General features: G+C 38.1%; 1 protein-coding gene across 1 annotated transcript in view; it reads left to right on the top strand.

Annotated features, from left to right (window-relative positions):
* LOC118797512 overlaps nt 1-15,884 on the top strand; it is a 34,641-nt gene that overhangs the window by 1,522 nt on the left and 17,235 nt on the right. Inside the window, exons 2-11 of the mRNA XM_036556883.1 lie at nt 1,142-1,408; nt 3,095-3,694; nt 4,630-5,276; nt 5,861-5,935; nt 7,551-7,674; nt 10,184-10,302; nt 11,569-11,628; nt 12,630-12,763; nt 13,495-13,666; nt 14,493-14,617. Of these exons, the coding sequence (XP_036412776.1) occupies nt 1,142-1,408; nt 3,095-3,694; nt 4,630-5,276; nt 5,861-5,935; nt 7,551-7,674; nt 10,184-10,302; nt 11,569-11,628; nt 12,630-12,763; nt 13,495-13,666; nt 14,493-14,617 (2,323 nt within the window). The remainder of the gene's footprint in view (nt 1-1,141; nt 1,409-3,094; nt 3,695-4,629; nt 5,277-5,860; nt 5,936-7,550; nt 7,675-10,183; nt 10,303-11,568; nt 11,629-12,629; nt 12,764-13,494; nt 13,667-14,492; nt 14,618-15,884) is intronic.

The following is a 15,884-nucleotide window of genomic DNA, read 5'->3' as shown; positions in this document are numbered from 1 at the left end:
TGGTGATGCGTGCATGCAGCTGCTCGGCCATAGAAACCCATTCCATGAAGATCCAGGCACGCAGTTTGTTGTGCCGATGTTAATGCCAGAGGAGGTTTGGAACTCTGCAGTTATTGAGTCAGCAGAGCGTTGGCGACATTTCTGCACTATGCACCTCAGCACTCTGCAACCCGCTCTGTAACCTTACGTGGTCTACCACTTTGTGGCTGAGTTGCTGTGGTTCCTAAATGCTTCCACTTTTTAAAAAATACCACTCACAGTTGATTGTGGAATATCTAGGAGAGAAGAAATTTTGCAAATTGACTTGTTGAAACAGTGGTGTCCTATTATAGTACCACACTCCAATTCAGTGAGCTCTTTAGAATGACCCATTCTTTCACAAGTGTTTGTAAAGGCAGACTGCATGGCTAGGTGCTTGATTTTATACACGTGTGGAAATAGGACTGAATGAAACACCTGAATTCAGTGGTTGAGAGGTGTGTCCCAATACATTTGCTATATGGTGTCTTTCTGAGGAGATATAGATTCGATATGAGATAATCCAGTTGCATATGGAAGAGGATGGTCAAAGGAAAATAAGAAGTTTCCAAACCTGGAGGTAAAATAATTATTAAAGGTGTAGTGAAAATGGGACTCCTAACAACCATGCAAGACCTAATAAAGCTGTGAGAAGACAACTCAGTGCTATGCAAGAAGCCTTTACTGAGGAAAGGAAACAGACCAAAAAAAGAAAATTTGCCTTAGAGCCCAGACACTGCACAGAGTCTGGATCTCACCATAACTGAAATGGTTGGGGATCACTTTGAGAAGCAGAAAATGCAACCAACTTCTAAGATGGAAGTTTGGAGGTATAGGAAGGTATTCATGCAGACTTATTTGGAAACCTAAAAGCAAGTCTCCTGAAAAGAATAGGAGCAAGAATATAGGCAAACAGTGGACACGCAAAATATTGATAGTATGTTGTTGTAGTTTTTGTTTGTATTTTTAGCCTTTTTGCTGACACTGAAAAATAAGTACTATACGCTCCTCACTTAATGGGTCTGTAGTGTGCTCACAGAACACAATAGAAGAATCCCTACTACAGCACCTACTCTTAACATCACTGAACGCCTTGCTTCTGTTTATTCTTGTGGTTGCTAAGAAATGAGTGAGGAATCACCTGCTCAGAGATGTAAGACAAACAAGGGAAGGTGCCAGCAGATTGGATGTGAGAGAACTACAGAAGAAGAAAAGGAGGATGTAGATGATGAGGATCATCCTGAGAGTGGCCCTTCAATGCTTTGGGAGAAGCGTTTTGAGCAGAGTATATTTGTGGATATTAGTGATGATGACAGCCTCCATTTGAGTGACCTGCAAGGCTCCTTCAGGGTGCATGTTTCACAGGACCAGGGGAGCATGCATTCCAGTGGTAAGAGTGTCTCCTAGTTTTGTACCTTATGGGTATAAGGTGTCATAACGTGTTTTTAAAGTTAATAAAGTTATTCAGAGTGGTTTGGTGTGAAATGCCCCATTCTAGAGAAACTTACCAAGTCAGAATTGTTTACAGTGGTGGTGATAGGAACCAGACGTCTGAAGAGTTTATGTCTATAAAAGCTACATCACAGAAATTATTACATGAAATGGTTATGAATATGTTGCCTGATGACTGAGACATTGTTTTAGAATAGTTTTGGGATGGTTTTGGCCTAAAATCAAGTCAAGTCAAGTCAGGCTTTATTGTCATTTCAGCTATACACAAGTACACAGTGAAACGATACAACATTCCTCATGGACCATGGAGCAACACAGGAACACAAGTGCGAAAAACAATACAATATACACAGTGCAGACAATACAGTACAATAAATAAATATGAAAGACTTAAAGGAGGTTGTAACATACTATGACATATTAGCAGTTTAGCACATAGCCTAGCATATATGAGCATAGCAGTCACTGAGGTAGCAACCAGAGCAGCAATATACAGTATACAGTATTTGGTTGATACAGTAATTCTAGTAGCTGACCTTTTTAAAGTGAAGTAAAGTGTGCAAAAATGCAAAGTCAGATATTGTTGTGGAAATAAAATGTGCAAAAATGCAAGTATTCAGATCTACAGTCATATCAAATGAAGTATTTCAGTGAAATGCAGTAACTATATTTATACAGTGTTCCATATTTGGGAACTGCAGGAAGTGAGGAGTGAGTTAGTCCCATATTGTTATGTATATGTATGGGTGGGTCCGTGGGAGTTTGAGGAATCTGATGGTTTATGGAAAGAAACTGTTGCACATTCTGGCTGTGAGGGCCCAAATGCTGCTATACCTTCTTCCACATGGCAGAATGTACTTTTTAAAATCCATACATGATGAAGAGGAACATGCAGGGTAAAATAGTTCCCAAAGAAAATGTATTTTTTCTGATTTACCACTATTTTACCATCATCAACATGACATATAAAAACTTAGAAGACATGTTTGCTGGTGGTTTGAAATAGTAAATAAAATGGCTTTATTTGTAGACATCATGACTGCTGGTTTCTGTCACCACTATTTTAAGATATCCGAGTCGGTAGGTTTGTCTACAATTAACCATTTCATGTCAAACCACTCTGAATAACTTTGTTTACATTGCAACAATTGTATTATATGGAAAATTTAAAAATCTGTGAGATTCTAGTGAAGAGCATGATTTTTTAAAAAATAATAAATATCACATTTATATAAAAACTGCATTTACATATACAAATGGGACTTTGTCTACTTAAATATGCATACATATTTAATAAACAAAAAGCTAGCCTTTTAATGATTTTCTCTAGAATTCTGAGGTTATATTCACATCAAAGATCAATTTTTAATTTTACTGCAATGTATGTAAGATGAGGTTCTTGTAGTAGATTAACACATCCTATCCCTTTAACTTCAGGCTGTTATCCAGTTATTGATCTTAAGATTTATGTCAATTCCTTACTCTTATAACTGCATAACTTCATAGTAACTTCATATTAGTTACTATAGTTACTGAATAATAGGTCTTTAGATTAATAACTGAATATAAGCCTGCAGTTTAAGGAATTTAACCATACTTAATAGTGTTTTGTTCACTTTTTTAGGAAATACAGGCCTTTCTCACTCATATGAGGTTGAACAGGATTCCTCTGAGAGCACTGTCTCCATCAGCAGTGAACATAAAGATCATGGCCACATCAGAGATGTCAAAGGCAATGAGGCAAAGGCTTCAGTTCCATATCCCAAAACAGCACCAGAGCGACCACGGTGGAGGCCTGATGATGACAATACCAGCGATGAAGACCAGGAGGAGCTACCATATGATGGTGAACTTCACCACAACTACATGCTCCACACTGAGAGCCCTACAGAGAACTCAAAAGAGCTTCGCACTGTGAATGGGACATACCAGCAGGGCTCTGGTGCATTATGCACGCTCAGCAAGCCCAGCAGAGATGCTGAGAAAGTAAATGGTGGAGTCTACAACACTGATCAACCTATAGTTGGGGTTATCCAAGGGCAGGAGCCAAGCCGAGTTTCAGCATCAGTCCCTGAGTTCTTGCTCAGGCATTTCTCCCAGGATGAGCTGCTGAACTGCGGCAGGTTGATAGAGGCAGAAACCATGCCTGAAGTCTCCCTCCTGGACAGCATCGATGAGACAGCGCGGAGCAGAGCTTCAGCCAACCTACACACGACCTCGGGAGGTAGGGATGGGCAATATGTCAACAGGATAAATTACATTACATCATTTTGAGCTCAATACTGAGCAAATGCATATATAATAAAAAGGGCCAGATTTAGACCAACTGACCTATAAATGCTCCACCCACAAATGTGTTCTGTCATAGCAACTTACAAGGTTGGACAAACTTAATAGCACACTGACAGAAGTCTCATTCAACTTAAAAGGGAACTGAAGTGCACAACACAATTTTTGTCAAAATGTAGAAATCATTCCATTCATGGAGATGCCACAGCCGTATGTCCAAGCCCTAGAGAGTATAATTGGCCTAACTCTGTCTGGGCGGGTAAGATAGCCCCCAGTCTTCCCCCAAATCATTCAGAGAAACCTAGCCAACACAGGTGTTCGTTAGCTGATGTAACAGAATTGGAAGTTAGCGTTCTCCTCCAACTGTATTGATTGGTCCACTGATGTTGAAAAAGTGTTTATTACTTATAAAACTTATAAAACATTTTTAAAAATTAAAAGTTTTTATGGGTAAATTTACAGTGAATTACTAGCTACCGAAATGCCTTATTTTTACAGTAGTAAAAATACAGGAGAATGTAGTTACAACACAGTGATCTTGAGAGTCCAGGAGACTGTGAAATCACAGCAAAAACCTGCTATTTTACTGTTATTTACTGTTAATATGGTAAAGTAAGCTACTAGTACTAGTAGCCAGTAATCTAGTGTAATTTAACAGTGTATAATAACTTATTTGAGAGTTTGGAACACACCCCAAACTAAGGTTGCAACAGGGCGGGGTAGCTCTGAGAAGCTTGGACAGTACTTCTGAGGGACTTTGCTGTGATCAAGGAAGCCAGACCCTCCAAAGTATTGTGATGCATATCGTATGTGATGAAAATGTCTTCAAGTATTGTGATATTATATTTTTGCCATATCATCCTCCCTCAGTGGGAGGCCACAGTGCAAAGATCAAAGCCAGTCTGTGTCTTCTGGAGGAGAACGAGTATAGCAGGGGTGAAAGCCACACAGCCTCGGAGGTAACAGACTCAAAGACAAGATCCACTGAAACAACAGCACACAGAAATAAAAACAATGACCAACTGGTAAATCGTTCAGCCATCCACAATCAGTCTGACTCCACTGTAGAGTCCAGAACGTCCTGCATCAGTAACGGAGACTCCAGTCCATTCAATTTAGCAGAAGGTGAGAAGGAAGACCAAGAGGAGAATGCGGGGCATAGCTGTAGTGCCAGCACACCAAATCTGCCTAAGGCAGACATCCAGTGCGCCAGGTTTCTTTTAGGAAGGACGCGGTCCTGCAGTGAGCTGAAGTACGGTCAGGGCCAGGTGCACTACCCTCTACCCGACTTCTCCAAAGTGGCCCCTAAAGTCAAGATCCCCAAGGGTAACGGACCCACCAAGCCTGGCTGCCACACATCATCTGCAGACAGAACTCACACAACAGCAGGCATTTTGGGTAAATCCCCATCCTCCTGTACAGCTGATGTCATCAGCCGAGTTTTGGAGGACTCTGTTTGGCTGACTGAGATGAGGAAAGATGAGGAAAAGCAATCTAGACTGGATCAGCATTTACAGGTGAACATGCATGATTTAATGATATTTATATGTCTTCTGTGATTGATTGCATATGCAACCAGAAAGCACATTTAAAGAAATACTTGAGTGTTTTTCAACATAAGCCCCATCTTCTGCATCTGTATTGTACTGTCAGTTATCATAGTCAATGATTTTGACATGTTTTCCTGTGTTCATAATAGAAGCTTATGGGGCAGTTGCTTCAGCATCTGCCCATTGACTTCTGTTATGAGTGAGTTATCGGTCAATTGGTTTTCTTTTCTTTTCTATGTACAGGGAAACACATCAAAATGATTGTCTGTGGTAACTGACTGTGCGATACAGACGTGGGAGATTAGATTAGATTGAAAAACACTCAAGTATCACTTTAATTATGGAAGAGGTTTGTCCTATACTTGGCTGATAGTGCTTACTTCATAACCAAGTTTCAATATTATTTCCCACCCAAAGTAATATAGCCTATATCCCACATTGTCACTCTTTTTTCACCCAAAACTAGAACTATGTTAGTATTTATATTACAACATGTACTGCTTGTATTCAACCTTTGAACTGATTACTGTATTGTGGACTGTTTTTTTCAGGCTGAATATAACAGATTACTTGCTAAATATCCTGAAGATGACAACCTAATCAACCTGATGAGACCAAGGGATCAGGTACATCACTTTTTCATACCTTCATGCATATTTCATGACCCCATTGCCGAATCATTGGTGATGAGCATGACTGCAAAACTGCTTGTCATTGTCATGTTGATCACCAATGATGAAACTGGTTAATATGTGTGCACTATTAATATATCATATTTTTATTCCATCACTTTACAATACATCAGATTAATGTCATGATGTAGAGTTAAATTGCAACATTTTTACAAGTTAACACATCCTTTACAGTAAACCTAAATATGGCATTGTTTCTGCAAAGTTTAATGCATAATTTGTATTTATTTGCTGAACTTAGCATTTTGGAACTGAAATGTGTCATAACTTTTGCACGTGCCACATTTTATGTTTTATTTTTTACCTAATATGTTAAATTCAGCAAATTAAGTAATTGTGCACTAGGATGTGTTTGCTTATTTTCACTTAGAAAATAAACAAAACGTCATTTGACCAGGGGCACGCAAACATTTGCAAATTATACAAGACAGTACATTATTGCAGCTGTTAAAGGAATACTTCAGCATTTTTAACTCAAAGAGGAATTCCAATGATTTTTCACAATTTCTGAATAATTCAGTTAAGATGTAAACATCTCCAATTAAAGACATTACAAGCTTGGACTGAAATGGCATTTGCTAGTGGAGATTTTGTGTAGACAATGTCATTGAACTATCCTCACTGTGCTGTAGAAAGCTTCACTATCCATGCGTCTGTGTATCATGCCATTATTGTTATTTACTTTTTCTGTTATTATGTATTTCCCAGATTGTTAGGTGTCATTTCTACATGTAAACAAAACTCAATAAAAAACTGATCCCCCAAAAAAGATGTAAACCAAGTCACTGAGAGTGGTCTGGTGTGAAATGCTCCATTCTACGGGAACTTACTGAGTCAGTATTTTTTACAGCGGTGGTGATAGGAGCCTGATGACTGAATGTCTCTAAAAGTCACCTCACAGAAAGTTATTATTTGAAACGGTTATGAATACGTTGTCTGATGCCTGAGACATTGTTTTCTTTTGAAGGACTAAGCTTTTGGCATAAAATTTTTTTAAAAAAATATCCATTCGTTGGTTGGCGGTACTATTTCACCAATATTCATGGTTCACTGGTGGTTTTGAATAGTATGTGAAATATTAATATTTGCACTGTAGACATCACAGCCACTGTTTTTTATCATCATGAAAATGAAGAAGTATGTATGTGTCCGATAACTTTCTCCACAATGCACCATTTCACATTAGATCACCCTTAATTACATTGTTTACATCTCAACCATTGAATTATGCCAGATTTTTAATATCTATCCTCTGCACCTGTATCAGGTGGTCTTTTATACAAAAATAATCATTTTGATGCATTTTCCTCTGTTCACAGAAAACAAAGGGCGGTTGTTTTTTAAGTGAACAGGTTTTCTGTTCTTTTCTAAGAACAGGGAAATGTGTTAATCGACTGAATGCTACAGATGCAGCATATAGAGATTATGTTGGAGAATGCTGAAGTGTTCCTTTAATAATAATTTACTGCCACTTGAAAATTGATATATATAAATAACAGCAGTAGTATTCTTTGAAAGTATGTTCATTTAACTTCTTTCCATCAAACAGATTCAAGCCTCTAGTGAACAGTCACCCTCAACACACAGGATAGAAACAGTCAGTGGACTAGACATCACACAAGGCACAGCCCAGACCAGAGCTGCACCACAAACCTCTCAGTCAATTGTGGAAGGCAAGTCGTCATTTTCTTTACTGCCCTCCTTCCATGAAATGTGAGAGTCCTTCTCTCTATACTGTAGCCCTGGCTACAAATTAACAAGAAACCTGATCTGCTTTCCTCGGTCATGAAACAGAGCGGTCCAGTGACAGCTGATAGTCGTACCAGGCATGAATAGGCTTTTCTTTCGAAGCACAAACCATATAAAGAATAATAGCATACAAATTAAAAGTGCCTCACTAGTAGGGTAAAATAATGTCTATTTGCATCATTTAAGAAACTTGTTATTGGTATAACAGTAGACACTAACCTACTTAATTTCTGTGTGTGATGATAAGCAAAAAAAGTAATGTAAATGTATTGAAAATGTGGTATATTTACATGGGATTTCAGCAATTCTTTTATGTTTTTGCATAATTAAATGGTTAAGATGCAAACAAAATCATTCAGAGTGGTTTGATGTGAAATGCATCATTCTAAAGAAACATATCAGGTCTGAATTGTTTATAGTGGTGGTGATAGGAAACAGCAGTCTGAAGTGTTTAATACATCTAAAAGTGAGCTATAATGGAAAGCTATTAAATGAAATATGAATATCTGTACTTTAAAAATAAAAGCCCATTTCCAAAAAATGGGACGCTCTGCAAAATGCATTTCCAAAAAATTGGGACGCTCTGCAAAATGTAAATAAAAAACAGATGACAGTGATGTGCAAATCATGTAAACCCTATATTCAATTGAAAATAGTACAAAGGCAACATATTAAATGTTGAAACTGAGTATTTTTTCATATATGCCCATTTTAAATTTGATGGCAGCAGCACATTTTAAAAAGTTGAGACAGGGGCAGCAGAAGACTAGTAAAGTTGTGTAGTGTTAAATAAAACACCTGGTTCAACATCTCACAACTAATTAGGTTAACTGGCAACAGGTCAGTAACATGTTTGGGTATAAAAAGAGCATCCCAGAGAGGCTGAGTCTTTCAGAGGTAAAGATGAGGAAGGGTTTACCACTCTGTGAAAGACTATGTGGGCAAATAGTGCAACAGTTCATGAATGACATTTCTCAACATAAAATAGCAAAGAACTTGGGGATTTTATCATCTGCGGTACACAATATCATTAAAAGATTCAGAGAATCCAGAGAAACCTCTGTACGCAAGGGACAAGGCCAAAAAACAGTTTTGGTCTTGATCTTTGAGCCCTCAGGCAGCACCATATTAAAAGCATGCATGATTCTGCTGTGGAAATCACTACATGAGCTAAGCAACACTTTCGGAAACCATTGTCTGGGAACACAGTTTGTCACTGCATCCACAAATGCAAGTTAAAACATAACCATACAAAGAAGAAACCATACATAAACAGGATCCAGAAACGCCACCGCCTTCTCTGGGCCCGAGCTCATTTAAGATGAACTGAGGCAAAGTGGAAGAGTGTCCTGTCCTTTCGATGACTCAAAATTTGAAATTCTTTTTGGAAATCAGGGACACTGCTTCCTCTAGGCTGAAGAGGAGAGGGACCATCCAACTTGCTTTCAGCGCACAGTTAAAAAAAACAGCATCCGTGAAGGCATGGAGGTACATTAGTGCACATGACATGGGTGACTTGTACTTATACAGGTTTGGAGCAACATCTGCTGCTTTTCAAATGACGTCTTCTTCAGTGAAGGCCTTGCTTATTTCAGCAAGACAATGCCAAACCAGATTCTGCACGTATTACAGCAGCATGACTCCGTAGTAAAAGAGTCCGGGTGTTAAACTGGCCTGCCTGCGGTCTAGACCTGTCATCTATTGAAAACATTTGGCTTATTGTGGATGACAAAAAAAGACCACAAACTGTTGAGCAGCTGAAATCCTATATCAACCAGGAATGGGTTCCCAAATGCTCAAAAGAAGAGGTGATTCAACACAGTGGTAAACATGCCCCATCACAACTTTTTCGAAACATATTGCTAGCATCAAATTCAAAATGGGTATATATTTAAAAAAAAAAAAAACAATAACATTTCCCAGTTTCAACAATTGATATGCTGTCGTTGTACTATTTTGAATTAAATATATGGTTTAAATGATTTGCACATCATTCCATTCTATTTTTATTTTCATTTTGCACAGTGTCCCAACTTTTTTGTGAAAGGGATTGTATGTTGCTGATGTCTGTAACAGTGTTTTGCGATAGTTTAGCAATAAACTTTTGGCCTAAAATGTGTTTTTTTTATGTTTTCATGCTGGAGATGTACTTCCAGGGTGTGGTAAGGCAAAAGTGTCCCCAAAGAAAACTTCCAGGGTTCACCACTGTTTTATCCTTATCAACATTACATATATATAGACTCAAGGCTCACTGGTTGTTTTCGATAATGAATAAAATGGCTATGTGTTGTAGACATCACGACCCCTGGTTCCTTTCGCCACCAGTGTAAAGAAACCTGAGCTGGTACATTTCTCTACAGTACAGTACTTTACAATAAATCACTTCGAATGACTTTGTTGACATATCTGTTCATATATCTGTGATATGTGTAGGGTTGGTTGAGGAGAAAAGAGATGCGGTGCCGAGCTCTCTTTCTGTGCAGCAGAGCATAAGTGAGGGCCAGAGACTGACCACTGAGCTCAGAGCCATTATTGAACAGTTTATGAAGAAGGTAAAACCAAGTGATTCATTGAGCCTCTGTGTTGAATCTGTGTTAAGCAGTGTACTGTGTGTGTTATATATATCACATGAGAATGTAATAAATCAAATCAAAATGGATGTTTTTTAACTTTCTTAGTTCACATTAATGGTTAGAGTTGGGCAAAAAGTAGTGATGGCTGAAAACTGAATGCACTGTCCCAAATTTATTAGTAACATATTCCAAAACAATACATAAAAAAGTAACATCCATTTAGAATACACATTGATGAGACACAGGGGAAAACCTTCTTTTTACGTAATTTACACTGTTCTTCACACTGGTGGTTTTCTTCATGTAATTCTTCTGTTAATATGTTTCATGAACAATTTGCTCATCTTTTAAACAAAGTTCTGAAAATTCTCAACATTTGCTTTTCTCTTTCATCACTTGCTTTCAAGTCCAGTACAACACCGATGCTAGGCGTAACACTCACAAACATGTCCACCATTAAGATTATTAGTTTGATCATGCCAGTTATCAATCTTAGTAACACTGAGATTAATAACTGACTCATCTCATTGATTTATCAGTCTACTCAGGCTTTAGCAGGAACTTCAGTGTTTATAAAGAAGCTGTTATTTGAGGTCCTTTTCAAAGTTCATTTAATGAACATGTTTGCTATATGCTGTGGGCTGATTTTAAAATAGTTAATAAACAGGCATTGATGATGTTTCTTTTAAGGATTGCCTGTTATGTTACGTTTCAACCCTGTTCCTGGTCATATTATCCACAGTTCATCATATTAAACCATTTAAAAGACAAATTTGTTGTTGTTCCATAACCTTCCATCAAAATGTAATGACTTTTATCTGCCTCGAAAGCATCTTCAGATTTTTGGACACGTCACTGCTGCACACAGCAGTGGGCGGAAAAAATAATATTAACCAGTAATATCATGTAACGTCCCCTTCCAGCCACCCCCACCTATCGTTCAGAGAAATGCTCAGCTAGTTTAGAGACCTTTCCTGATACTCTGTTTCACTCAGAAATACACCACAGTATGGGAAGGAAAATACATTATGATTAAGTAATCTGATCTTATTGTTCTGCAGCATCCAAAGACTATTATCACATGCAAATAAATAAAGGGGTGGTGCCATTTTAATCCAAGTTATAAATAAGCAAATCATATTAAAACTGTTAAAGGTGCAAAAGAATTGATGCAATCATGCAAATGAATGTCAGTTATTGAATACATACAAATGTAAACTCACTTTTTTCTGTCTGCCTTGGCAGGTGGAGGAATTCAAAAAGTGCATCAGCAACATGTCGCTAACTGTTGAAGAACAGCAAGAGGTAGCATCCCATTTGTCTTCTCTGATTTTTGTAATATAGAGTAGTCTGGCTAAGGTCATCTATTGTAAAAATGAAACAAGGCCCTCATTTACCCTGGCCATTATCATACAGCATAGGTCTGATCATAAGTGGACAGATCACTGAATCCACTTTCATAAGTGGTCGGTGACTAGGGCTGCACCATACTTTGTATTTTTATCATTATCACCTTTGAGTTGCTGTGATGAACACAACATAAAGGCATGCGGTGATGTCATAAAGGGCAACAGTGTGTGTAAAATGTATGAAGCAGTAATGTTACAACTGTTACAACAAACCTGCATTATCATAAGGAGCTTTTTAAAGGAATTAAATATGTAGTTATTTGCTTTTGTTGGCCTGTATTAAAAATAAAAAAATTACATATTAATTCACGTTTGTAGCCTGATTCTAAATGCAGATTTAAAAAGCTGTTCAGGGAATCCAGACTGATTTTAGACTGAGACACCTCATGGAATTCACTCACGTTTCGCAGGCTACAAATTCTCCCCAAGGGGAGCATTAGTTATTTAATTGCTTAAAAACTCCTTATGATAATGCAGATTTGTTGTATAATATAGTCATTTACCCTTAACATTTCCATGTAACTCAGATGACAGATGGAAGGGTACCACACTCATTAACTACACCAGTCTTTCATTGTGTTTGCTGTCCAGGGTCATTACAGGTGACCTCAGTCTCACTGTGAGGCACATAAGGTGCCTCAGTCTCACTGTCCACTTGTAATCAGATCTGTAAAAACGAATGTTAATACTAGGTATTAAAGGGCCCAAGGTATGTGCCCATGTGTGAACGTTTAAGAGTGTCTGTTTAGGTCACATGTTATGGTCAGGGTGATAATTGTATTGCACCAGCATGCTGATAGTATCCGCTCTGTGTGAGCAGATGTTTGGGTGCGTGTGTGTGGTTTGTGTTCTCTGTGAGCAGGTGTTCAGATGGTGTTTTGTGTTCTCCATGAGCAGATGTTTAAGGGCATGATGGAGGCTCAGGATCAACTGGAGCGGAACTACATGAGTAAGAAAGAGGAGCACAGAGTGCTGGAGATGCAGAATTATATGGGTCTCGACAGGAACACGGGGGAGTTTGACCCTGACAGGTAGAAAAAAACGTGTTTAAACCAATTTTAGAGCAAAAGAGTAGCTTAGGAAAGAAAGTCTTACCATTTAGGCAAAAACTAAAATTTATACCAAGGAAGACACTTTGATAAACATGAAGCTGTGTGATGCAAAATATTTCAAATCTATTAGTCAATAGCTTTTTTTGTCTTACTTAAGTCGAAGGGCTGCATGATTAGGATGTATATAATGTGATGTTCATGCGATGTTGAATATTGCAATGATGCTGAGAAGCAATCCTTGTTTTGGTTGTGTGAACCTGAATACCTGAGCCTTTTCTATATAGCACTATAGACATTTTGCTATAAAAGTTTGCTGAATTTAACATATTAAGAGAATCTCCTAAAACATAATATATGGCCTGTACAAAAGTAATGGCACATTTTATATTTTTATATTTTATGTTATTTTCTAATATGATAAAATCAGCACATTAACAGAAATTATTCATTAAAATATGCTGAAGAAATGCCATTTTTAAGTGCACAGTAAACTTATTTTCACTTAGAAAATCAACAAAACATGTAATTTGACCAGTGGTATTCAAACTTTTGCATGTGACTGTATCTATTTGAATGAAGTTAGGGAATTAATTCTGCGTTGACCTTCAGATATTAAACTAATATTCTTCTGGAAATTGTTAGCCTTTTTCATATTTGTAGATGTCTTGCATGTGGGCTGTTTATAACATACTCATGTGGATGTGCGGAAGGCAGGTGGAAGGAGAGATATTCCGGCTAGGCATGCAGCTGGAGGACATAAAGGAACAGATAGACAGAAACACCCATCATGCGTTCTCTCTTCCTCACTCATCCTCCACTCCCACTCCTTCAGTGCATGGGGAGTTCATCCCTTCTACCTCACACCAGCCAACACTGCATGAGGTGAGACTGGCTAGCTGCATGCGCTCTCACTCATAATAACCTTACCATTGTCTTTCAACCTTCATAATTGTAACAAAATGCCCACTTGGGAAAATGTTCCCTTGCACTTGCATTAAAAGTCTGAAAAACTGAAAGCAAATCATCTAAAAAGAATGGAAGCTGCAATAAAGGCAAAGGTTGGACACACTAAATACTGAAAAAATGTAGTTTTATATTTAGTTGTTGTGGCTTTGTTTATTTTCTGTGAATCGTGTTTCCTGATTTTTTTCTGACGCTGACAATTTAATCAGTTGTAATTAATGACTGTTTTGGCTTGAAATTAAGTATGTGAAAGAATAATCTCTGACCTTTGCAAAGTACTGTATGTCCAATTAAATCTTGACCTAACAATCGAAAATGGTGTTGAAACTGACATGTTCTGTATCTTTACACCCCTATTTAGCAGCAGTGAATAAAAACATGGCTGCAGTTTATCTGTTCTTTCCACTGTGTTCAGTTATCACTTAAGTTATCGAATAGTTGATTACAGAATAAAAACACACTGTCATCAGGTGCTAATATAACAGCCAACATCTCACTGGAGAGATAATGGAATGAATGAGGCAATGAATGACCGTGTATCAAGTGTTTGTTTATGCATGTTTGTGTGCTTCTTGAAATGACTAAATTAACTCGCTCACTCATTGCTATTACATAAACTCATATGCCAAGTGAATAACAGTGTTCCACTGTGCTGATTTGCTCTTCATGCATTGCTGTGCTGTGATATGATAAGTGTACTGCATGACAGATCTGTACAGGCTGCACTTTGGCTATCTCCTTACAGGAGCAAGTCTTCAGTTTCTTCACTAGTGTGGTAGAGGAAGAGGAACACTTTAAAGCTATCGATGGAGTGCCTGGAGCTGCAGACTCACCCCTCAGCTGCCCCAGCGAGAACAGCTTCAGGCTACAGTATGTTCTTTACTCTAGGACAGGGGTGTCAAACTCAACCAGTAAAAGGGCCACATTTAAAAATCTCAAATCTGGGGGCCAGAGAAAAAATGTTTTTCTTTCAGTTTTAATTAATGTTGTGCTACAACCTGAACTGGCCGCTGTTTATTCAAAATATGCAAAAACTTCAACAGTAAAATACAGACACTTGTAGTAAACCTTGAAATATTACATGGACACTTGAAATGTTCAAAATTTAAATGCCCCCAGGTGCTCAGTCTTAAACCTACCTATTTGCTTGAACTAGACTGGCATCCTTTCTTTGCTGCAAGTTCATTAAGACTTGGGCTCAATTTCTGAGCTGCTGAGCTGACGTCAAGTGTTTATATTGGTTGAAGTTCAGCTGAAATGCATTTTGGTGATATGACTGGTGCGGAATTGCGCAGAATTGTGTAGAATTGAGGTGAAACCGCTGTCCCATAGATTGTTGCTGGGGTAGGAGAGTCGGAGCACATTACGTTGCAGTGCATGCTGGGGACTGTAGTGCAGCACATTGTGAAACGGGCTAATAATAATAGAAAATTAAAATACTTTTGCAGGCTGGATAGGATTGTGTGGCAGGCCTGATTTGGCCTGTAGACCTTGTGTTTGACACATGGGCTCCAGGGTGACACTGCTACACTTTATATACCTGTGATGCCAAATTCTACTCCTGGGTTAAAATGATAGTTTGGGGAAAAAATGATGATGATGATGATGATGATTTATATGGTTTTCTCCCTTAACCCAAATGTAATAGATCAGCCGTCTTTGAGTTTGTTATAGGGCAACAAGGCTAACATAGCTAAAAATTCATGGAAGTTTATACTCTGCCAATTAGCATCACACAAACTGCATACCTAAATCACCTTGCCTCAATCCCTGTGAAGTTAAGTCATCCTAAACAGGCTGTAAAAACTTGCCGACTGAATATTGTCTGTACTTTTGTGCATTTTTATAGATAACAGCTTGTCTTACAAAAAACACATGAGCAAGTCTGTTTGAGATTATTTACTAACTTAATTAGGTTTAAGGCATGTGTGATGATTTGGGCATGTGGGTTGCACAATTAGTGATTGTTAGATTCCATTACTTGTTGGTCAAGTTAATTTTGTAAGACTGAAACTGAGAACCGCTAGTTTATACTCGAATGTAACATTATTTCTGTATCAGAAAATATACCCACAAACAAGGGCAGTTTAATGCACTAGCTTACCTGGGCTGAAGCCAATGGGCCTCAAGTAATTCA

The sequence above is a fragment of the Colossoma macropomum genome, unplaced genomic scaffold (assembly GCF_904425465.1).
Source record: "Colossoma macropomum unplaced genomic scaffold, Colossoma_macropomum, whole genome shotgun sequence".
NCBI lineage: Eukaryota > Metazoa > Chordata > Actinopteri > Characiformes > Serrasalmidae > Colossoma > Colossoma macropomum.
The sequence above is the reverse complement of the archived record's forward strand: the minus strand, read 5'-3'. Positions and strand labels throughout refer to the sequence as shown.